Below are 24,315 nucleotides of genomic sequence, written 5' to 3' on the forward strand. Positions count from 1 at the left end.
AGAGCTGTCTCTGGTCCTGAACCAGCCAAGTCCAGGGTTCTATGGTCCAGGGTCTCAAAGATTTGCTGCTAGTAAACAGCCATCCAACCAGATAGCTGTGATCAGTTCAGTAGATCTACAGCCCCAGCCACCTAAAGTGGACCCCAGATGGTCTTACCTTTCATGACTTAGCAACTTAAATTAAATTTTAAACAAATTAAATAAAATTTCATGACTTAGTAACTCAAAGACCTACTGATTATTTTGGCACTGGTCAAGACCAGATGATTCTAAAAGATGCTACCAGACCATAGTAAGCTCCTTGAGGTCAAGGATGATATCTTAGATAAACTTAAGTACATTCGGCAGTACTTCAGTGACACATGGATCTACATTCAGTAGAAACTCAATAAATGTTGTCTGATAGAATGGCCACCATCTTAAAACTCTAAAGGAGTATTTTTTTTTCATAGTGTTGCCTCGGGCCATTGATCCTATAAATTAGCTCTCAGTAAAACTGCATTTGTGGGATATCCTTTTCTCATTCTGTCTTGTGACTGACCTATCTCTTCCTCATACATATATTTTTACTTCCCTATAAGAGACTATATTTCCTATGCCTCTGAAAGAATGGATTCCACCTGCTTTTTCTATCTTGTGTTTGGGACTGAGGGGCAACCAAAGACACATCTTGAATAGATCTAGTTTATCAGGAAGGGTAGGGAAGGCAAAGACAGATGATGAGAAATGGACACACACCTTTCTTTTCCCAGGCTCCAGCATGAATTTCTTGCCTTTAAGCCTTCATTCAAAATCACCATGAGAAAGGAGAAACATAACCTGGCATGGTCTTGGGGCATTGGTTTTTTTTTCACTTCCTTTATTATAAGAGGCAGAGAGTACTGTGGAATTTTACTAAGAGTTTTGCCCTCTTGCCCCCTGGCTCACAGATCAATATTCTGTCTCAGACTGAGATACCAGTCAATCGAAAGCCTGTGTTAAATACCTACCTTTGTTAAATGTCTACTATGTACCAAGCACTGCACTAGGCACCAGAGGGAAGTTCCTGGAAGGCATCGTTGTCCTAAACCTCAAATAGTCCTAAGCACCCCCATGGATGTGTTAATTCAGCAATATATCTAAATTCTTCTTGAACTTCTTTATATTTTCATCCTGAAATTATCACTGTGAGAAGTGATGGTTTTCATAGGCTTATTCCCCACTGGGTAAAGAACTCCCTTGTTCAGTCAAAATTGACCTCATTCAGACTTCAAGGGGTACCCTTTTATTTTAGTATTCTGGGATTTGTTAAGTAATTCTATGTTCACCCTATCCATTCCTTTCAGATGGACAGGAGATTTGGCTATTTCTTCTGGGTTTCAAAGGGAAAAATACTGACCGGTGCAGGGGAGGGGAAAGCTTCAAGAGGCAGATTTTGGCTTAAAAGAGAGATGAATTTTGTAACAAGAAAAACTGTTCAAAAATAGAATGGCCCACCTCACAAGGTAGTGGGTTTGCTGTCACTAGAGATGTTCTAGTATAGGCTGGATGACTTCTTCGGGAAAGATATCTGTATACTCACCTGAGCTTGTTGTTCTTCTAATAGCACTAGAAACTACTAGGTCAAGTGGCTAAACTCCTTCAGTGGCACACTTATGAGCTCCAGTCCTGAGCTTAGAGTTGGCAGGGTGTGGCTTTTCCTTGGCACCAATCCAAGAGACCTTTGCTTTTCACCATAAGACTTTAACTCATCAATAGCAAGCATTCAACAAACATTTATTAAGCACATATTTTGAACACGTAAAGCACTATGCTAGAGCAGCTAGGAGACAGAAACAGCCCCTATCTGCCTGATCTCTGAGGGATCAGGCAATAAGCACCCTAAATTTCTGTATGTTTCAGCTGGTGTGGTTTCCTAAGTTCAATGTTGCCATCTGATCTCTAATTGCCTTTCCCTTTTGTTGCCATTGCCACTATAAATTTGTACACAAATCTGACCTAGATGCCATCTTTCACTTCTCCTACCTATCTTCACAAACCTCAGACTACAAGAATAACAGGTATCATTTATATAGCCCTTTAAGGTTTGTGAGGCACTTTCCATATATTGTCTCATTGATTCAATCCTTACGAAAACGTTGTCCAAAAGGTCTGTTATCATTCTCAGCTTGTAGATAAGGGAACTGAGGCTAGAGAGAGATTGAGTGACTTGCCTAGGGTCATACAGTTAAGATCTAAGGCAGAATTTGAACTCAGATCTTCCTTACTTCAAGTCTGACACTCTCTGCCCTGTGACACCTAGCAGGCACTTTTTCAGAATTTATTTACAAGAGAAAATAAAATACACACATTCACAAAGAATTCACCAGGGAAAGGTTATTGAGAATGCAAATTTTAATAGTATTGTTTCCAATTACTTGTAAAGAAAAATTTTAACATTCATTTTTTTTAATGTTGGATTTCAAATTTCCTTCCTTCCTCCCTTCCCCCTCCCTAAAATGGTAAGCAATTTACTATGTTATGTATGTGCTATCATGTAAAACATATTCCCATATTAGTCATGTTGTGAAAGAAGAAACAGACCCAAAGGAAAGAAATACATGGAAAAAATAAAGTGAAAATAGTGTGCTTTGACATGCATTCAGACGCCATCAGTTCTTTTTCTGGATGTGGATAGAATTTTTCATCAAATTCCAAATTCATTCCAAACTACCTTTGAAATCGTCTTGGATAATTGTGCTGCTCAGAATAGCTAAGTCACTCACAGTTGATTGTGCCGGCCGCGCTGTACACTCTCCTCCTATAAGGAGCAGGCTGCCAGAGTCATACTTACAAGTCTTCGGTGCCTACCTGGATACACACACAGAGATGACCCATCAGGAGGCTGCCAACACCCGAGCTTTATTCAGAGGCCATCACAGCAAGGCCAAGCAGGAAGGCCATAGTAACAGAGCAGGAACAAAGAGAGCCTGCGCTCCCGACCCGTTCCTAAGTACCTACTTAGCCCCTCCTCCTCAGCCGGCCTACTAGTCAATGATTGTAGGGTCAGATACCGGAAGGGGCTGTCTGAGTTGAGTTTAGCGCACCAAGGGAGAGGGAGTGACGCAGGAGACTAGGACCAGATACAGGAAGGAGGCGTCTGGGATTAGTGCATAGACAAAGAGTACGTGACCTAGGAAGTCAGGAAGGACACAGGAAGGAGGCGTCTGGGGTTGACGTTGCATATAGGGAGGGGACTAAGCAAAGGGAACTCGTCCTCTGTGGTCCCACTCCCACATGGCACCGCCCCTTGCCTCAGGAGCACATGCTCCGGCTACTTCCTTGCACCCAGCTTATCTCACATAGCACTGCCCACTGCCTCAGGGCTTCTCCATACCCAGCCCATCCCAGTTCACCACAACTCTGCCTACCACAGCCCCTGCCTCGACTTCCAAATACCCAGATTCTACCCCAATCTTGCCACAACATCCACCTGGCAGCTGCCAACATCAGACAGTCCCTCACAGTTGATCATCATACAATGTTGTTGTTACTGTGTATAGTGTTCTCCTGCTTCTACTCACTTTACTTTGCATCAGTTCATATAAGTCTTTCCAGGTTTTTCTGAAATCTCCCTGCTCATCATTTCTTACAACACAATAGTATTCCATTACAGCCTAACTGGGTGGTCCTTAAAATCTAAGCTGTCCCATCCAAGCCTAGCATTTTCCAAGATGCTCTAGTCTTTAAGCAACTGACTTGTTTGTCAACACTCACACTAAAACACTCTCCTATATGTTTTGCATGACTGCACATGGATAATCTATGTCAAATTGCTTGCCTTCTCAATGAGGGGGGGAAGAGAAGGAGGGAGAGAATTTGGAATGCAAAATTTGAAAAAAAATAATGTTAAAATTAGTTTTATAAGTAATTGGGAAAAAATAAAATATTAGATTGTAAACATCCTTCCCTCCCGTAGCAACTTAAGATTCACCTTCCTGGGCATGATGGATCAAGCTAGTTGGTCCCTTCTGCATTCCCAAGCTCACTCTCAGCCAATTAGGAATCATCCTGATTGTTACTGGGGAGAGGAAGGGTTTGTACTTCACCTCATACCCACACAATCACTGAGCTAAGTAATTGTCTTTTTTCTCTCAGCCCAGAATGGTAGGAGAAGAGAGGAGTATCATCACAAATGATTAAAGTCTATGCCAACACCTTGAAAATGGAAATGCGACACCCATCTGAAAGCACAACACAATCTGTCATACATTGTTCATAGATGTTGAAGAGGGGATCCTTCCTAGGGTGGGACTAGATGACCACTAAGGTCCTTTCCAGCTCTTGGCAGAAAGCCAGAAGTAGCACAGTGGAATGGACAAAGGACTAAGACATTGAGGTTCACACCCTGGCTCACATGCTTACCAACTGACGAGCCTTAGAGGCCATCTGCTTCATAGAGGAGGAAACTGAGACCAAGAGAATTTAAGTGGCTTGCTCAAAGACACACGAGTAGTAAGGAATGGAACAGGGATGAATTAGATAAGTGGAGATTTCCTTCTCTGCCACTCGTACCTGCCCCTGGAGGAGATAATCAGCACCATCACTAATTCCTAGAGCCTCTGCTGGGGCCTTTGTCATGGATAGGGTTTACATTGGCAATATAGATATCCTCTTGCATATCTGACTATGGATTCATTGGGACTAGGCTAGTTCAAATGAGAAAAAATGGAGTGTTATTGCTTTCAAATGCTAATTGCTGACCAATCTCTCCGAATAGAGGTCCTTGCAGGTCTGCTTTAATAAATAAGTAAGCAGGGCCCAATTAATTCAACAAGCCTCAACTGGATGTCGACTAAGTGTAAGACATCATGCTCAGCACTATTCAAACATAATCAAACAATGTCAGAGCTAGAAGGAGACTAGTCCATTCCAGACCTGAATGAGAATCCCATGTAAAAAATACCCCCAAATATTTAGCCTTGGCTTAGAGACCTCTAGGGAAGGAGAACATATTACATGCACCTTGATTTCAGACTGTCTCTGTTTGTGTGGAAATCAGTCTTTCCTGACATGGAGCTGAAATCTGCCTCTCTACTTTTTTTTTTTTTTTTAGTGAGGCGATTGGGGTTAAGTGACTTGCCCAGGGTCATACAGCCAGTAAGTATTAAGTGTCTGAGGCTAGATTCGAACTCAGGTCCTCCCGACTCCAAGTCCAGAGCTCTATTCACTTCGCCACCTAGCTGCCCCTTCTCTACAACTTTCCACCGCTGTCAGTTCCCTCTGGGGCCAAATAGATTGAGTTTAGTCTCTAGACCCTTGGGAGCAGAGACTTTTTTCATTTGCTGTCTGTTTATCCCTGGAACCTAGTGTGTGGTGCCTGACACACAGTTGTTGTTTGGTTGTTTCAGTTGATTCTGACTCTTTGTGGCCCCATATGGGGTTTTCTTGGCAAAGATAGTGGAGTGGTTTGCCATTTTCTTCTCCAGCTCATTTTACAGATGAGGAAACTGAGGTAAACAAACTTACATGACTTGCCCAGGGTCACACCACTAGAAGTGACTGAGACTCAGATTGACTCTGGGACCAACATTTTATCCATTGTGGGATAAATACCAATTCCTCGTTCTGTTTGGATTTCAGTTGTTGTTAAGTTGTTTTTTAGTTGTATCTTACTCTTCATGACCCCATTTGGGGTTTTCTTGGCAAAGACATTGGAGTGGCTTGTCATTTCCTTCTCCAGCTCATTTTACAGAAGAGGAAACAGAAGCAAACAGGGTTAAGTGACTTGCCCAGGGTCACACAGTTAGTAAGTGTCTGAGACTGGTTTTGAACTAGGTCCTCCTGATTCAGGCCCAGTCTATCCATTACACCACCTAGCTGTCCTTGACACACAGTAGATGGTTACTGAATGCTTGTTGATTTATTGTAGAGAAAGCTCCTTGAAGGCGGGGTGAATATTTGAGTGAGGCTTTAAAGAATAATAAAGCAGTTAAACAGGTAGAAAGGGAGAGGGAAGATATTCTAAGTCAAGAGGGATTTTTTTAAAACTGGCCCTGTGATTTCTTCGGTATAGAGAGTTCTTGAGGAAAAGTTCTCTCTACTTGAGCAATTGAGTACCTTCTTTGCAATTTACAGCCTTGCAGAATTGGGAGGGGAGGGAGGACTCTGAGAGGTCAGCTGCCTTGGCCAGGGTGACGCCATCAGGCTGTGTCAGAGAAGGCCTTTGAACTGAGGCTTCCAGATTGGGTGGATGAGGGGATAGCTCTCCGTCGACTCTCAGGCTCCTCCAATACAGAGAGAGCAAGACAGAGCTTTTGTTCTCAAGGCTCCAGCTCCGAAGAATTGGAGTCTAATCTGACTTGTTACTCGCTTGCTGTGGCATTAGACCATGAGCTGCTTGAAGGAAGGGGTTGTCTCTTACCTTCTGTGGTACAGTGAGTGAGTGGATAGAGCACTAGGCCAGGAGACAGGATGACTTGAGTTCAAATTTTATCTCAGACCCCTACTAACTGTGTCACCCTGGACAAGTCACTTAATTTCTGTTTGCCTCAGTTTCCTCAACTGTAAAACAGAGATAATAATAGTACCCACCTCCCATGGCTGTTGTAAGGATAAAATGATATTGGCAAAACACTTAGCACAGTGCCTGGCACAAGGTAACTGCTCATTAAGTGCTTGTTTCCTTCCTTCCTTCCCCAGAATTTACCTGGCTCATAGTAGGCACTTAAATGCTTGTTGACTAGCTGTGTGACTTTAGGCAAGCAAGCCTTTTTTCCTTTCCTAAAGCCTCAGTAAAAAGAGAGGGTTGGTTTGGATCAGATGACCTCCAATGTCCTTTCCAGCTCCTAAATTCTGCAGTTCTAAAAGTTAAATTACAATTAATTATTTAAATAACAATTCCATAAGAGTCTTCCCACGTACCTCTTTGACTAATTGCCAAATGAATGGAACCTCAGAGGCTCTGCAGTGAGCTCAGTACTGCAGGGGCTGCCTAGTTGTGTCACCTCCAAATACTTCACCCTTCTGCCCTCCCCAAGCCAGCCAGACTGGCCAATGGGAGGTGCTTGAAGTAAAACTAAGAGAAGTCTGTTCATTGGGGGAAGGCAAGAAAAGCCTTTCCGGTGAATCACCCTCATTTTACAAAGGAGGATACTGAGACTCAGAGAGGTTGTGACTTGCCCAAATTCACAAGTTAGTGACTGAATCCTCCACTTACCCCTCCCCCTTCCCCACCCTGAGTAAGAAATCCTACTTGGTGCTGAAAAGAAATGACTGAAAGGCTAAGAAGTTTGTATTTCATGCTTTAGGCAATGGGGAGCCACTGAAGATTTGGGGGCAAGGGAGTCAGCAATCATATCTATACATCAGAAGGATTAATTTAGTAGTTGTGTGAAGGATGGATTAGAGAGAGTGGGAGGAGAAGAAAGATGTTGAGGAGATGGAGTTATATAGGGGAAGGAGAAGAGAATAAGTCTGTGGAACACCTGCTATGTGCCAGGTACTGTGATAAGCACTTTAAAATTGTTATCTCATATGAAACTCACAACAACACCCATTTTACAGTTGAGGAAACTGAGGCAAACAAGGTTAAATGACTCTCCCAGGGTCACACAGCTAGTAAGTGTCCAAGGCTGAATTTTAATTTAGGTCTTCCTGACTTCCCAGCTCTCCATCCATTGCCTCTTAGGCACTGGCTTGAAGTCAGGAGACTTGGGTTCAAACCTCAGTTCTACCGCTTACTAAGCCTCCATATATCAATCTCTTAATTGCTCTGTGTCTCAGTTTCCCTTTTACAAAATGAGGATTATACCTTCTTTATGGGGTCGTTATGAGGAATGTATTTTTTAAACCTTAAAGCTCTATAAAGTCAGTCAAGAAACATTAAATGCCTACTGTAATAGTGTAATGTAGACTAGGATGAGATGATCCCCAAAGCCCCTTCTAACCCAAATATTTCATGGGTCTGTGAGTCCTCCCACTAGTCAGGGTAGATATGTAGGAGGAGCCTCATTTAGTACTACTCAGTGGGTGATTTAACTGCCTCAGTGACTGCTTAAGGGTCCCTCCCTGACAATTACTGGCCGACAATGGAAAGAATGCTAAATCTGTAGGATCTGGGTTTATATCCTGACCCTTCCACGTGCCAAGCACTGTGCTAAGCTCTGGGGATACAAGGAAAGGCAAAAGACAAGTGAATAGAGCACCGGCCCTGAAGTCAGGAGGACCTGAGTTCAAATCGAACTTCACACCAAACACTTGACACTTACTAGCTGTGTGACCCTGGGCAAGTCACTTAACCCCAATTGCAAAAGAAAGGAAGGAAGGAAGGAAGGAAGGAAGAAAGAAAGAAAGAAAGAAAGGAAGAAAGAAAGACAGACAAAAGACAGTCAGTCCCCACTCTGGAGCTCAAAATCTAATGGGAGAGACTATGTACAAATAAGCTAGAAAAAGGAGAAATGGGAGTTAATCGACGGAAAGAAGGCACTGGGATTAAAATGTGAGTTATCCTTTTTTTTAAATAAAAAACTAATACCTGACATTTCATTGTAGCTCTAACTGTTGTTTAGTCCTGTCTGATTCTTAATGACCCCATTTGGGGTTTTCTTGGCAAAGATACTGGAGTGGCTTGCCATTTCCTTCTCCAGCTCATTTTACAGATGAGGAAACTGAGGCAAACAAAGTTAAGTGATCTGCCCAGGGTCATATGGCCAGTAGGTGTCTGAGGTCATATTTGAACTTAGGTCTTCCTGACTCCAGACCCAGCATTCTATATAGCATGAGTAGTGGCCCACTATGCCCTTGTTTGGCCAGAGTGGTGTTCTTTTTATTTTTAACTCAGGAGTGGTCAACCTTCCTCCTGCCCAAGCCCTTGCAGTCAGCTGCAGTGAGCTCCTCAGCACGAGAAGGGTAAGGACTCCAGATCCCAGCTCATCACTCTTGATAGTCTCTGTACATAATAATAATTATCATCCTCACATAATGCTTTAAGATTTGCGACATGCTTTATATCTCTTCTCATTTAACTAAGGCACCATTTGACCAGCAAGTTGCTCCCCTCCCGAAGCCCAGCTTTGCACATCGGCATGATGAGATAGGACAAGGTGTTCTCCCAGGCCCCCTCTAACCCAAATGTTTCATGAGTCTATGAGCTCCCCCACGACTCAAGGCAGACATGTAACAGGAACCCCATTTATTCCTTTGCAGTGGGGGATTTAATTACCAATGTGGCTGGTTAAATCTCCCTCACCAGCAATTACTGGCTAACGATGTACTGAATTTGGAGCACCTGCCTTTGAATCCTGACCCTTCCACTGATTTCCTGCCTGGAGGACCTAGGGTGCAGTATTTAACTTCTCTGAATCATACTTTCCTCCTGTGTAAAACAAAGGAGTTGAACCGGATGACCTTTAAAGTCCCTTTCAGCTCTTAAGCCAAGAACCCAGGAACTCTACCTTTCCTAGACTCCCTATGTGGACTTGTTATTACAAGGTCCCCTTTCTCACCTCGTCGTGCCAGCAGAAACAGATTACAAGGCTCGGGCTTCCTAGGCAGCTTCCATGGATCAACTCATCAGGATGAGGTTACCAAGGAGGTAATTTCCAGGAAACACTAACTCTGAATCTTCCTTCACATCCTTCTTCCCTGTTTGCTCTGGGAATCCCTCCACACTGAAGTGATCCAGCTACTTGTACCAAACCAAGCCGATAAAAAAGGGAAGAGAAGTAGCCTGATGACATGGCAAAGCTCTACTTTGACCACTGAGTGTCCTAGGGTCAGTCAATCAGTCTGAAAGGATGTGGCATACACCTATTATGTGCCAAGACAAGGAACACATCCTAGTGAATAAAGAAGCAACCTTAGAGTCAGAAAAACATAGGTTCAAGGCCGACCACTGGTACATACCGATTGTGTGACTAGGCAAGTTATTTTATGTCTAAGTGGCCCAAGCAATACTCTAAGAGAGTAAACTGACAATCAGGTATTCATCTGCATTGATACAAGGAGTCTTCTTACTGAGAATCCCCTATATTAATCAAATCAAAGGTCTGGTCCAAAAAATAAATGTACCAAGGACCCTAGATAGAAATTTTTAAAATCTAGATAGGCCCTGCCTTCAAGAAACTTATATTCTGATGCTAATAATAATAGCTATATAGAGCTTTAAGATTTGCAAAGCACTTTATATGTATTAACTCATTTGATCTGTACAAGCCTGTGAGATAGGCACTATGATCATCTCCATTTTACAGATGTGGAAACTGGGGCAGTAAGAGGTTATGTGATTTGCCCAGGGTCACACTGCTGCTAAGTGTCTGAGCTGGGTTTGAACTTAACTCTTCCTGACTCAAAGTCCCAAATTCTCTCCACCACACCATCTGGCTCCTGCTAGGGGATGGGTACAAGGTGGCACCACAAAATGAGCACCAAAGACAAAATCCATAGACCAAGGTCATGCAGTAATGGAGGGGGCCATCTCTAGTCATTTTGATCTATGTCTGGCCACTGGACCCAGATGGCTCCAGAGGAGAAAATGAGGCTGGTGACTTTGCACAGCTCTCCCTCATTTAAATCCAATTCACTTGCAAGTTATGGCATCACCTTCCTGATGGCGTGGTGCTCCTCGAGAATGAAGGACAAGAGATAAACAGTGATGAAGGACTCAGGTCTGGAAGTGGCTGAGATAACCAGGACAATCAAGGATCCCCTTCTGGGACTGAAACTGAATGGGATCTCCATGCCAATGACGAGATTAGCATCTAGGATAAGATTTCTTCGTCATTGGTATGTCATGGATCCTTTTGGCAGCTGGTGAAACCTTAAGGATCTCTTCTCAGAATGACTTGAAGTGCATAAAATAAGGTACATAGAATTACAAAGGAAGCCAATTATATTGAAATAGTCATTAAATACTAAAACAACAAGTTTATCGAACTTGCAGGTGAAGAACCTCTAGTCTCCAGGAAAGCATTCCCAGATGGGGTGTGGAGACATTACAATGAAAACAATGCTGCTTCATAGATGGGGCTGGATGGAAGTGATGATCCCCCATTTGACAGTTGAAGAAACTGAGACCTTGTGATAAGAACAGACTCTCCCAAGGTCACACGACATGATAGAGGCAGAGCCAGTCCATTGTTCCTTTGACTGCAATGTGATGTCCCCTGGAATTCTGTCTGACAAGACCATCTTGAACCCAAGCCCTGTGGCAGAGCAGGTCTACTTCTAAAACCCCTGAGACAACCGGAGAGCTGAGCCCAGGCAGAGGTGAAAACCAAGCTGGAAAATGAGAAATAGGCTGTGGGGAGCATTATTAGACTTCTTAATTCCATACATTCCATTTTTGAATTTTTTTAAATGCTGTTTCCATATTTAATTTGGTTTCCATTCCAATTAAGCTCTCTGTGTGCTACTGCCTTTCTCCTGCCAGGTTTAATTGCCCTTATTTAAATACTTTAATTAAAAGTATTGTGGGTTTCCAGATCCCGGAGTTGTAAGTATTGCACAAATAATTTAGATGGCTGGGATGGTAAGCTAAACAACCATGCTCTCCTGGGGGAGGAAAAATCTGTGCACCGAAAATCCCCAAACCAAGGAACCATGGGATTGAATGCCTATAAATGTCAGAAGAGGGGGTGGGGCACCAGGGAGGGCCCTCAGGGGACCCAGACAACCAGGATGTGTGTAGGCAGAGAACCTCTATTCCCTTTCCCTCAAGTGACAGATGTGGAAACTGAGGCTCAGAGAGAGAGGATAATTCCTCCAAGGTCATTTAGCTATTGGTGGTAGGAAAAGGATTAGATCCCCAGGTGTTTTGACTCCCTGTCAAACACACTGTTCTCTGTACTAGTTGCCAGAATTCTCTTGTAACAGTCTAAACCATCCTTTGCTAAGCTCCCAGATAGGGTGCTGGACTCAGCTGGCCTAGCACATCATAGTCAGTGAGATCTGATTTTGAACAGGTCAGAGAAAGGATTACTAGGCACGTTCCGCTTTAGATCCTGGGGGAGACAACACAAACTAAAATGCTTCTGATGAAGAATTAAAAAAAGAAGGAGCTGTCTGGGAGAACCAGGGTGATGCTGAGCTAATTCATCGACTAGTTCTGATTGTTAAGAAGACATATACAGAAGAAGGAAGCAAGGGCTCAGGGTGAATACAAAAGAGAGACATGCTCTGGTAAGTATAAACTGAGACTGCCCATGAACGCTAAGGCATCAAGAGGATGTCTTCAATTAGGTAAGGGGCAAAAGAAAGATCACAGAAGGGAGTGGACTGATGCTTGGGGTGGATGACATCAGAGAGAAAACAGAGTGTGGTACAGTGGAAAGAGCAGAAGATCTGGGTTCACAGCCTGCCTCTGGCATGCATTATCACTATGACCTTTAGGAAGTTACTTAACCCCTCTGGGCCTCGGTTTCCTCATCTGTAAACTAAAGAGGACTGGCCCAGTTAGCTAGACCAATTGACTTTAGCTCTAAATTTATGATACTATGAACTCTTATTTTGCTTCAGGGTTTTTTCCCCCTACCGAGCAAGAAAATCTAGAAAGGACGGAACAAAAATGTTTAACAAGAGAGTTGAAATCTAAATCTAGGGCAGTTAGGAGGCACAGTGGACAGAGTGCCAGGCCTGGAATCAGGAAGATTCATCTCCATGCGTTCACATCCAGCTTCAGACACCTGCTAGCTGTGTGTCCTGGGCAAGTCACTTAACCCTATTTGCCTCAGTTTCCTCATCTGTCAAATGAGCTGGAGAAGGAAATGGTAAACCCCTCCAGTATCCCTGCCAAGAAAACCCAAAATGAGTCATGAAGAATAGGACACGCCAAAAAAAAAAAAAAAACAAATGAACAACAACAACTGAAATTTAAACAGAATGAGGAGTTGGTATTTATCCCACAATGCATAAATGCTGCTCCCGGAATCAGGAACACCTTTGTTAAATCTGGACTCAGTCAGACACATGATACTTCTAGCTGTGTGACTCTGGGCAAGTCACTTAACCCCAACTGCCTCACCAAAAAAAAAAAAATCTGGACTCAGACACTTACAAGCTGTGTGACCCTGGACAAGTCAATTAATCTCTGTCTGCCTTAGTTCCCTCAACTGTATAATGGCCATAATAATTGCACTTGGAATTGGAAAAACTGGAAACTCCCAGTGTGGTCCTGAGGATCAAACGAGATAACATTTGTAAAGCACTAGCACAGTGCCTGGCAGATAAAGGCTTGTTCCCTTCCTTCCTCCTCAAAGAATTCAAATCACCAGGCCCAGATTAAATGCCATTCTAGCGTAGACAAAGAATGTGCAGATGAGATTTCTGAGCTTCCGTCAGCAGTCTTTGGGGGGAAAATCACCAAAAAATGGGAGTTTCCATAGAACTGGAAATGGACAAATGTAGTCCTGATTTTCAAAAAGAGGAAGGAGGCAAGCTATTCCAAATATAGGCTGGCAATCTAGACTTTGCTTCCTGGCAAAAGTGGGGAGAGCAGCAGGTTGCAGTGGAAAGAATATTAAATTTGTAGGCAGAGAATCTGAGCTGGAATCCCTTACTACCTGAGTGACCTTGAACAAATCACTTCGTATTTCTAGGCTTCCATTTCCTTTGTTGATAAAATGAAGGGGTTAGAGTTGATGGTACTTAAGGTCTCCTCTAGCCCTAAAATGATGATCCTAGGAAAATTCTAGAATATCTTTTTTTAATTTATCTTTTTTAATATTTAACACCAAAAAAGAGCATTTCCATACACATAATAGGGGTAGGAAAGGGAGCAATCACTTATTAAGTGCCTACTATGTTCCAGATACTGTGCTAAATGCTTTCCAAATATTATCTCTCCCAAAAGTCTTCATGCTAGAGCAGATTTAAGTTTTAATAGCTTAAAACTGCACCAATACTTTTGGGACATGCTGTATTATCAAAGGAGAACCCACAGTCATCAGAACCTTGAACTGTCACTTTCATGTGGCCTTTTAAGGTTGACTACATACCCCCAACCACAGCACCATGTTGTGTTAGAGGCCATGGGGGAGGCAGGGGACCTAGATGGAATAATCATGATGATTACAACAAGTACCGGCCACGGCCCTTGCTCATGAGGATTTTACAACCTCATTGAAACACCCATGAAATGCCATGAACCATATAGGTCAGGATTGTATGCGGAAGGCTCTCACACTGTTAGAACTGGCAGTTTGTTGTAGTACAAAGAATGATAATCTGTGAGTCAGGAAATCTGAGTTCTAGCTCCAGCCGCACTGCCATATGCACCAAGTTGAAAGTGTCTGGAGGCACTCGACGGGCCTTCGTTGTTGGACCGGTATAAGCCAGACACATTTCACATCACTCCCCTTCTTGTACCAGACAAACTCTCTTATTTATTGCTCCACAGACGAATACTCCACCTCCTACCTGTATGCCTTTCACAGATCCCAATGCCAGGAATGCTCTCCCTACAGTAGACCGTAAGCTTCTCGGGGGCCAGTAATGTTATGTTTTCTTTTTGTATTCCATTGCCTATCGCAATGCCTGGCACATAGTGGTGCTTACTACATCTGTGTTGAGCTGAATTGGATTAAGATGGATAAGAGCAGGAAGCAATTGGGAGAAGCCTGAGCACCAAACCTGTATCTCAAAGGGAACCGGCTCCAGTCCATTGATGAACCATTATTATGGGGTATAATTTGGGCATCATGATTTTGTAGAAGGCAGAAGACCTGGGTCCAAATGCTGCATCTACCATGGAGAAGTCATTCATCTGACCAGTTCACCGGTTTCTCCTCTGCAAAATGAGGGGAGGGGTGGATTAAGTGACCTCTGAGGTGTCTTCCAGATCTGGCTCTATCATTCTCTGATTAATTAGAAAAAAAAATGTGAATTCTAATATCCCACATGGATTTGTCAAGGACAAGTAATACCAAACAAACCTCATTTTCCTATTTCATTCATTTATTTGTTTGTTCATTTATTTGTCTATTTACTTATTTGCGGATAGGGTCACTTACTGGACTGGTAGTTGAGGGAAATGTCATAGACGTGGTATATCTGGATTTCACTAATAAGTTAGGCAAAGTTTTTCATGCTATCTTTGTGGGCCAGATGGGAAAAGGGTGAGCTAAGAAGATTATACAATTTAGGCTGATTCAAAGTAGATTGACTAAGTAAGCCCAAAGGGTGGCAGCTATTGAATCGATGACAACCTGGAGAGGGGTCTCTGGTGGAGGGTCCCAAGAATCTGCCCTTCCCCTTGTGCCACTCAACATTTTTTCCAGTGACTTACATGAAGATAGAAATGGCATTCTTACACATTTCTGACATGTAAAATTATGTAATCAGGATCCACGAAGATCCCCAAAGGCTAGAATGATGGGATAAATCTAATAAGATTTTAACAGATTGAATACAAATAAACATAAAAGTCCTACAATTATATTCTGAGAAATTAATTGCACAAACACAGAGTGGATTGGTAAGCTGAAATATTAATGAGTCAATAGTATAACAGTATAGGCAGCTAGGGGGCACAGTGGATATAGCACTGGAGTGAGGAAAACCTGAGTTCAAATCTAACCTCAGACACTTATTAGTTGTGTGACCCTGGGCAAGTCATTTAACCGCAGCCTGCCTCAGTTTCCTCATCTGTAAAATGGAAATAATAATAATAACAGCTACTTATAAGGTTTATAGAAATATTTGTAACTCACTTAGCCCAGTACTAGGCACAAAGTAAATGCTTAATAAATACTTGTTTGTTTTTTTAATGTAGCAGCCAAAAAACTAAGGAGATCTCTATTTTGATTAACAGAAAACTAGCATCCAGAATGAGTGAGGCAATGTTCTCTGTCCTGATTATTCCACATCCAGAGTATTGTATTCTGCTTTGGACACTCCAAGCTATAGGCCAACCAGAGGAGGACACTCAGCATGGTGAGGGGTCTGGAAACCAGGTCATATAAGGAACGGTTCATGGAGGTCAAAAATTCAAATAAAAGTCAATGCACCTCAGAGGTCATCTAGTCTGACTCTCTCGTCTTGTTGAGAGGCAGCATGATAAAGTGATAGAGGATTAGATCTGTTGTCAGGGAAGACCCGAGTTCAAATCCTACCTCTAACACTTTGTAATTATGAACAAGTCACTCAACTTCTCTGACATTCAGTTTCATCATCTGTAAAATGGGAATAATAATAACTGAAGAAATGATCCCTTAAGTCAGCAAGAGGCTCAAGTAAGACCATGGAAAATGGAAAATGCTTTGCAAAGTTAAAACAGGATATAATATCAGTTATAATTATTACAAGGGTGAAACTGAGGCTCAGAGAATTCAAGTGGCTTGCCTCCTGTCACACACAGGTAGTAACAGTTAGGATTCTAATCCAAACCCTCTGAACCAAAATCCAGTGTTCTTTCCAAAGGGGGTGGGGAATTTTAGCCTGGAAAAGAAAAGGTTTTAGGTGACATGGTTGCTACTTTCAATAATTTGATGGACTGGCAAGTGGAATATCAATTAGCCTTGTTCTACTCAGTCTCAGAGGGCAGAATTCAGAAGAATGGTTAGACATTTCAGAGGGAGGATTTCAGCTCAATAGAAGTAAACATTTTCTAACAATTAGAGTTGTCTGAAACTTGAAAGGGCTGCCTTGAAAGGTAGTGAGTTCCCTATTACTGTAAGTCTTCAAGCAAATGAAGCCGGATGGCTCTTTGTAAGAGAAGTTGTAGAGGGGATGCCTAGAGTTCATGAGTCTGGAAATAAGGCTCTGCCCTCACCCCAGAGTGGGTGAATCTCCAAAGCTCCACCCATCTAGACCAATAACCCTTGGAGCTCCCAATGAGATCTTAGGGGCCATATGCAGGGAACTCTAAACCCATTGGTGTTTGGACTGAATTTGGGGGAGTAAGGCAAGGCTGTAGTGGGGCCAGGCACCAGAAAGGGCATTGGCTGATGGCTCATTGGTTGAGAGCAGTCTCTCATAGCCTGAGACACAGAAGAGCCATTATTAAAGTTTCTCCTCTTGAAGAGTAGGTCCTGTCTGTCTCTGTCACACTCCGCCAAGAAAGATTCTGTGCATCAGGGAAAATCACAGGCCCTTTGAGGAACCAGGAGATGGCCCAGCAGCCCCATTCACCCTCGTAGGCTGCCAAAACTCTTAGTGAAGGGACAGAACCAAAGCCAGCCTACTTTCAGAGGCCCAGAAGGTCAATGGAATGGATTAAGCTTGGATGAAGAGAGCGAACAGGAGAGAATGAACCATTGATCGAATCTAGCCCAAATTCACTTTTTCTATTCCTTTTGCACCACTTGACAGAGGTCTCCCACATCTTCCCACATCCCACCTCTTCCAACATCCAAATCCAAAAGGCCTACAATGTATGTGTGTGTGTATATATATATATGTATATATATATGTATATATATATATGTATCACTCATATCTCAATAGCAATTTATACTAACACTGTATCTTCTATTCATTTTCTAGTGTAATCCTTGCAGTAGTCCTATGAAATAGGGAGTCAGGGGTCTGACTATCCTCATTTCATAGAGGAAGAGACTGTAGGTCCAAGAAGGGAAGTAATTTGATCAAAGTCATATAGGGAAGGGAACAAGCATTTATTAAGTGTGCCTACTATGTGCCAGGCACTTTGAAAATATTACCTCATTTGATCCTCACTTCAACCCTAGGAGGTAGGTGCTATTGTTATTTCCATGTTACAGATAAGAAAAAGTGAGGCAGACAGAGGTTAAGTGATTTGCCCAAAGTGACACAGCTAGTGACTGTCTGAGGTCATATTTGAACTCAGGTCTTCCTGACTCCAGGCCCAGTGACCTCTTTGACATCTAGCTGGTAGTAAGTGGGAGAGATAGAATTCAAACTCAGGTCCTGCACCTCCAAATCCAAAACTCTTTTCCAATGTTCTGTGGTGCTGACCACAAAGTCAGTGCTCTTTCCAGTAAACCATGCTCCCAAGTTATCACAAACAGGTATGTGTTACACTTGTACTGGGCACTCAGACATCGATGTCTACTGAGATACCCTCCCTGCCCATGAGGACCTTCTGTTATAAACACATATCCCTGAAAGGAGCACATGGTAGACAGCAGGACCCATGCACATTCCACTTTAAAAAAAACAAAACCTTTTTTAGATATGATCATCTTTTCTTATCAGACACAACCACTGTGAGAGGCAGAGGGTATTGCCGTTATGAACCGGAAAGAACACTAACCCTAACCCTAATCAAAATCAGAAGACCTGAGTTCAAATCACAACCCTTCTATTTTACAACTTTGGACAAGTCAGTTTCTCTAGGCCTTAGTTTGACCATCTGTAAAAATGATGGTATTGGAACTAGAAACCTCCAACATCCTTTCCAGGTCTACATTTCAAAATCCTATTAAGTGGAGCTTGGACCCAGGTCCTCTATCTCTCTCCTAGTTCTGGGCTCTGTCCATTGATAGTAATGTGTCCATGGATAGTAGATCACTAGTTGAGGGGCCTGGCAGCTTGGATGCAGCGTCATTTGGTTAATATCCCTCTTGGTCAATGGGGCTAGTGTTTAGTTTTAATTCTAATCACGTCATTTTATTCAGTCAAACTGCTAACTATTCCCTACGTGTGTGTGTGTGTGTGTGTGTGTTTGTGTGTGTTTGTGTGTGTGTGTGTACAGAGAGAGAGAGAGAGAGAGAGAGGGTACAGTCTGCCCAGGGCATGTTAGAATGAAACCATAACCTCCTTATTCCTGTACACAGTGCCTCTCTTAATTCAGCCTAAGATCATATTCATTTTCTTGGCAGCCACATTGAGTTGAAAAATTCACACAATTGAAAAATATTGGTCTTGAAGTCTAGTAGGATTGCCCAGCTCAGTTAATGCTTTCAAATGGCTTGGCATGGCAACCACTCTCCAAGGTTGACCCAAGCACCCACAGAGAATCCTCCTAGCGCTCATAGTCAGAGAACCATTTCTGAAACTCTCCCAAGGAGCTCTTTCACACTCTCTTCTCAGAGGGTGCTGAGGGAGAACCTGGACTACTTAGGGAAATCAAAAAGAGCCCTGGAAGAGATAGAGGGCTGGACTGACAGAGAAGAGATCTGGGTTCAAGTTTGGCCTTTGCCAACCACTACTAGATATGTCAAAAGAAGTGTGTGGCATAGTGGAAGAACACTAGATTAGGAGTCAGATGAGCTGGGTTCACATTCTGGCTCTGGTTCTTATTATCAGTGTGATTTATGACACATCACTTCTTACTAAGCCTCAGTTTCCTTATATTTAAAATGAAGGGGGTTAGTTTCAGCGATGTTCGATAAACGTAAAATAGGAAACAACTTTTGACAAAAATTGCTAGAGAAGTAGAAAGCTGTGTGGAAGAAATGAGGTTTAGATCAAAATACTATACCATATACCACAACAAACTTCCTACCAGTTAGAGATCTCTAAAAGGGGAATTGTCTCCCTTGGTAATAGTGGTTTCCCTTTAACTTGGGGTTTTCAAGCAAAGACTGGATGAGCACTTTTCAGGCATGCTGTAAAGAGGATCCCCAGCCTGGCGCTCTATCCACTGTGCCACCTAGCTACCCCCCTTAGTAGATATAGGACAATATGGTTTCTTGCAACTGAGATTCTCTGATACTTCGAAGGCCACAATCTACCAGCTGACTTAAAATCTCTCAGCCCCAGTTTCCTCATCTGTAAAATGGGGATAGTACCACCTACCTCACAGGGTTGTGAAAAATCAAAGGAGATAATATGTGTGGCCCTCAAAGCACTATATAAATGCCATTGTTGTTGTTATCTTCGTCATCATCCCTCTAGGGATTCCTCCTCTGAATATGGTGGTCATGATAATCTATAGCTCCCCGTTTCCCTGGCACAAACAAGAAAAGAAGAAAAGGGATGTCTTGCCCTGCCTCGTCTCCTACCTCATCCTGTACCCTGACACACACACTCACACTTTGCTTCCCACACCCATAACCAGCTCCTGTGCTGCACTGATCCCCTGACACAACTCTCGGCTCTGACTTTTCAGGAAGGGCCCATCCAGAACCAGAGGTCCAAGCGTTGCCTGGAGCTGCAGGAAAACAGCGACAACGAGTTTGGGTTCCAGCTGGTGCTGCAGAAGTGCTCTGGCCAACACTGGTCCATCTCCAACATCCTGCAGAGCTTGTCGTCCTGACCAGCCCTGGGGAGGGAGGGGACCCTCTCCCTCCCATCTTCTGCTACTGTGTAGCGCACGGCGCCTGCTCTATTGTATTCTTTTCTTGGGGTTTTCCGTGTGGAAGCTGGCTTTGTAGGCTGAGAAAAGAGACTCATTTCCTATTCAATTTTCATGGAGTTTATAGAAAGATACTGAACCGTGGGTGAGGGTGGAAGGTCATAAACTATTTTACAACTGTACATAGGGAACAAATGGAGACTATTTATAACTGACAATAAAATGCTATTGGTTAAGAAAAGATGTTCCCTGGTCATTCGGCACTCTGGGGGAAGGGCTGAGGGAAGAAAGTGTCTCCAAGCCAGGGGCTCCTCGAGCTGAAGACAGGCTGGAGTTTGCTGCTTCAAGAACAATTCATCCCAACATTGATTAAGCACCTACTGCATGTAAACTCCCACTCTGGTGCTGGAGATCAGTCGATCAATAAGCATTTATTGAGTGCCTTCTGTGAGCCAGGCACTAACAGCTGCTGGGATACAGGGACAAAAAAAAGAACCAGTCCCTGCCCTCAAGGAGCTTATATTCTACAATGCCTACTTACTCTGTATACTCTATAACCCTTGGAGGAGAAGACTCAAAATTTTGTTTTTGTTTTTGTTTTAAGACTCAAAATTTTAGTGGGGCAGCTAGGTGGCGCAATGCATACAGCTCCAGCCTTGGAGCCATGAGGACCTGAATTCAAATCTGGCCTCAGACACTTGACACTTAACTAGCTGTGTGACCCTGGGCAAGTCACTTAACCCCAATTGCCTCACCAAAAAAAAAAAAGACTCAAAATTTTAAGAGCCCAGGGAACAGCTGCCCAGCAAGACATTCATTTGCTTCATGTTTCTTCTGCTAGCTTTCCTTTCTAGCCCAATGTGAGGTGGAACTGGCATGCTCTCTGATGAGGAGATTCAGGCTGGAAATGTTCTGTAGGAATCAAGGTCCTCAGGTGAGTGAAGAGAAGGCTGGTTCCTCCTCTCTTCCTAATGCATCAAAAACTACTCAATGATCAACTTCACAACCTAGGGACCCTGGTGACTAAACAGAGTTGGGGGATAGAGGAGGGCTCTGCTACTGCCTTTCACTGGCATCTCCCCACCCAAGAAAGTAAAGAATTAACTTGGACCACGGGCACCTGGGAGAATACTAGAGTGTCCTCTAGATAAGTATTACCCTGACAACAAGGAGTCTGGCCCCTTTACAGCCACCACAGGTGATAGGTAAGATGACTTCATTGTCTGAGCCTGAGAGAGAAGGCAGGGGAAGGAAGAAGGAAAGTCAAAGAAGGGGAGGGAGGTGGGAAGAGGGAGAAGGAAAAGGAGGGGAGACAGAATTGGAGAGAGAGAGATAGACAGAGGACAGAGAAAAGGGGGGAAAGGGAGAAAGGAGAGGGGGGAAAGAAACAGGGAGAGAAAGAAAGGAAGAGGAGAGAAAGAGAGAGACAAAGGACAGAGGAAGAGAGAGGGAGGGAGAAACAAACAGAGAGCACCCCTAGAAAAAGCAACCCCAAAGTGCTACCTCAACTGATATAAGAAAAGATGAAGATGGAAACCAGGTATATACAAGATTGCAATAAGCCCCTTTTCCACATCATTGGAGCTCTGCACACAACTCCATGCACACATAATTCACAACTTCAGGTTCTATCATATCATTGATGTGGGTGATTTCCTTCATTGACACAGAGAGACATCCTATAAACAATCTTCATGAGTTGTTATGGATGAAAAAATTCCCCCTCCCTGGTGTCCAGCCCTGTGAAAATAAACCTCTCTATATGTACTTAACTAGACAGCATCAGAAGGGGCATGGTGTCCATTGCCCTGCCCATGCCTGAAGCCTTTCCAGCTTGTTAGGACCTTCTACAGCTCACAGGGCCTTAGCTCTAAAGGTAGAAGGGTCCTCAGAAACCATCTGGTCCAACCTCTTCATATTTCAGATGAGGAAGTGGAAGATGAGGAAGGCCAAATGATGACTAAGGTCACACAGGTAACGTGAATTAGAACTAAGATTTGAAGGTCCCTACATTTATCTGGAATAGCCTTTGAGAACCCAGGGTCTCTCCCACCTCTAATGGCATTAGATGAAAACATGGGTGGGGGAATAAATAAATACCCCCAAAACAATGTAAAGACACAGAAAAATATTCTCTGGACCAGACCCCTCTGTAACCCTTCACTCAAACATCTCCACTTGGTTAATAATAATAATTCATATATTTATATATGTGCTTTAAGAATGGCAAAGGGCTTTACATATGTCATCTCACTTGATCCCTCACAACAACCCTGGCAGTATCCCAGTTTTACAGATGGAGAAACTGAGGCTAAAAGAGGTTAAGTGATTTGCCCAGGGTCACACAACTGAGGAGCATTGGAAGCAGGATTTGAACTCAGGTTTTCTTGACTCCCCATTCAAGAGTTCCATCCACTAAATGTCGCCAGCACCTCAAACCCGGCAGGTCCAAAAGCTGATCTCATCACCTTCCCCTGAAAGCAGCTCCTCCTCCCAACTTTTCCATTTTTGTTGAGGACATTTCAATGCCCCTGGTCCTCCCAGCTTGTATCCTCAGAGTCATTCTTGACCCTTCCCTCTCCTCACGTCCCACATCCAATCAGTTGCCAAATCCCACTGTTTCTGCCTTCCCAATATCTCTCCCATATTGCTCCTTTCATCTCCCATAGTCACCACCCTAGCTCAGGCTCTGGCCTCTGTTCACATGCCCTAGTAGAAGGGCCTTCTAACTGGCCTCCCTGACACCAGCATCCTCCTTCCAATTTCTTCTCATACCAAGGTCATATTCATCTTCCTAAAGCGCAGATCTGTTTTTATTGCTCATTGGTAAACCAATCAATCAAAACAATCTTTACTAATTTCATACTAGGTACCAGGCTGAGAAAAGAGGCGTCAGTAAATACACAGGACAAAACTGAAAGACACTTGTCAAAATCCTTCAGTGACCACTCATGTCCCCAGAATGGCCTCCATGTGCCTAGAACCCGAAGGTCCTCAGAACTGTGTCCCTGGAATATTTCCCCTGTCCCAGACTCCAGGGGAGAGTTCCCATTATCTCATTTGATCCCCAGTAACCCTATGAGGTATGTGCTATTATTATCTCCCCTTACATTTGAGGAAACTGAGTCAGACAGACTTTGAATATAGAGAGAAGAGAGAAAGCAGCCCATTTATATCACCAGGTTGCTTCCCTCCACTGGGAAACAGGGACAGGTGTGGTGCCTACTCAGGAGATACACCCCAGAGTCCTTAGGCTCTATCTTAGCTTTGGCTCATATCCCAGTATCATATTCTGGTTTTTATCAAGCACTCTGTCTGTTTTGTTCTTATCAAGAGCCCTCATACCCAATGTACTAAGCCCACTTCACATCCTCAAAAACAGAAAGCAAGAGGCCTATTCTGAGCACCCACCACCCTTTTCTTCCATCATTCACTTGCCCAGGGACTTGGGCTTTAGGCTAATTAGGCCTGCAAAGCATGTCTGACTTTATATGTGCCCTGAAAGGAAATCATTATTTTTCTTAACAACGTGTGCATTAAACACCTTTTTTCCCACTTAGTCTGCAAACGGAATTGGCCTATATTTCTGTGAGAAAGCTCTTTAAAAACATCACAGCTAATTACTGCTCCGGACACCGGGGGGGGGGGAGCTGATTCTTTCTGCTGGGAGGGGGCAGGTCACCAACCACAGTGGGCCCCAGTCACCATCTCACATGACCAGGATACCCTGAGCTGGAGGGCACCTCAGAGGGCATCTAGTTCAACCCTGAATCACTCCCCCTTTCCCTTGTGCATCAGCCACTCATTGGTTATTTTTGCTCCATGCTTTCCAACCCAAAGATTGCTCCCCTTGGCAGAGAAAACAGGAGGACTGTAATCCCTCTGTTATCATCTTGTAAGATGCCTCGTGCAATGGTCTTATCCCTTTGGGTTAATTCTTTTTTATTACTATAAAAAGTTATCCCTTGTTAAATGGCAACGTTTCCGGGGAGAATGGCATGTTGTCTCCAGTCCTGAAACCAGTTCATACTAGGTTGTCCTCTGGTCCTTCCCACCTGGCAGTGAGTTGAGGCCACAGTTTCATGGGGTTCTCTACTGCATTGCAACTAGGTGGTTCAGTGGGTAAAGTGCATGGCCTGGAG

General features: G+C 43.5%; 1 protein-coding gene across 4 annotated transcripts in view; it reads left to right on the forward strand.

Annotated features, from left to right (window-relative positions):
- GALNT18 (polypeptide N-acetylgalactosaminyltransferase 18) overlaps nucleotides 1–20,396 on the forward strand; it is a 460,219-nt gene extending 439,823 nt beyond the window's left edge. For all 4 annotated transcript variants that reach the window (XM_027852665.1, XM_027852669.1, XM_027852667.1 and 1 more), the window contains one exon: nucleotides 19,988–20,396. In XM_027852665.1, the coding sequence (XP_027708466.1) occupies nucleotides 19,988–20,134 (147 nt within the window). In that variant the 3' untranslated portion in view covers nucleotides 20,135–20,396. The remainder of the gene's footprint in view (nucleotides 1–19,987) is intronic.
- Nucleotides 20,397–24,315: the final 3,919 nt, after the last annotated feature.

The sequence above is a fragment of the Vombatus ursinus genome, unplaced genomic scaffold (genome assembly GCF_900497805.2).
Source record: "Vombatus ursinus unplaced genomic scaffold, bare-nosed wombat genome assembly UNPS02009770.1, whole genome shotgun sequence".
In the NCBI taxonomy this organism is placed as follows: Eukaryota; Metazoa; Chordata; class Mammalia; order Diprotodontia; family Vombatidae; genus Vombatus; species Vombatus ursinus.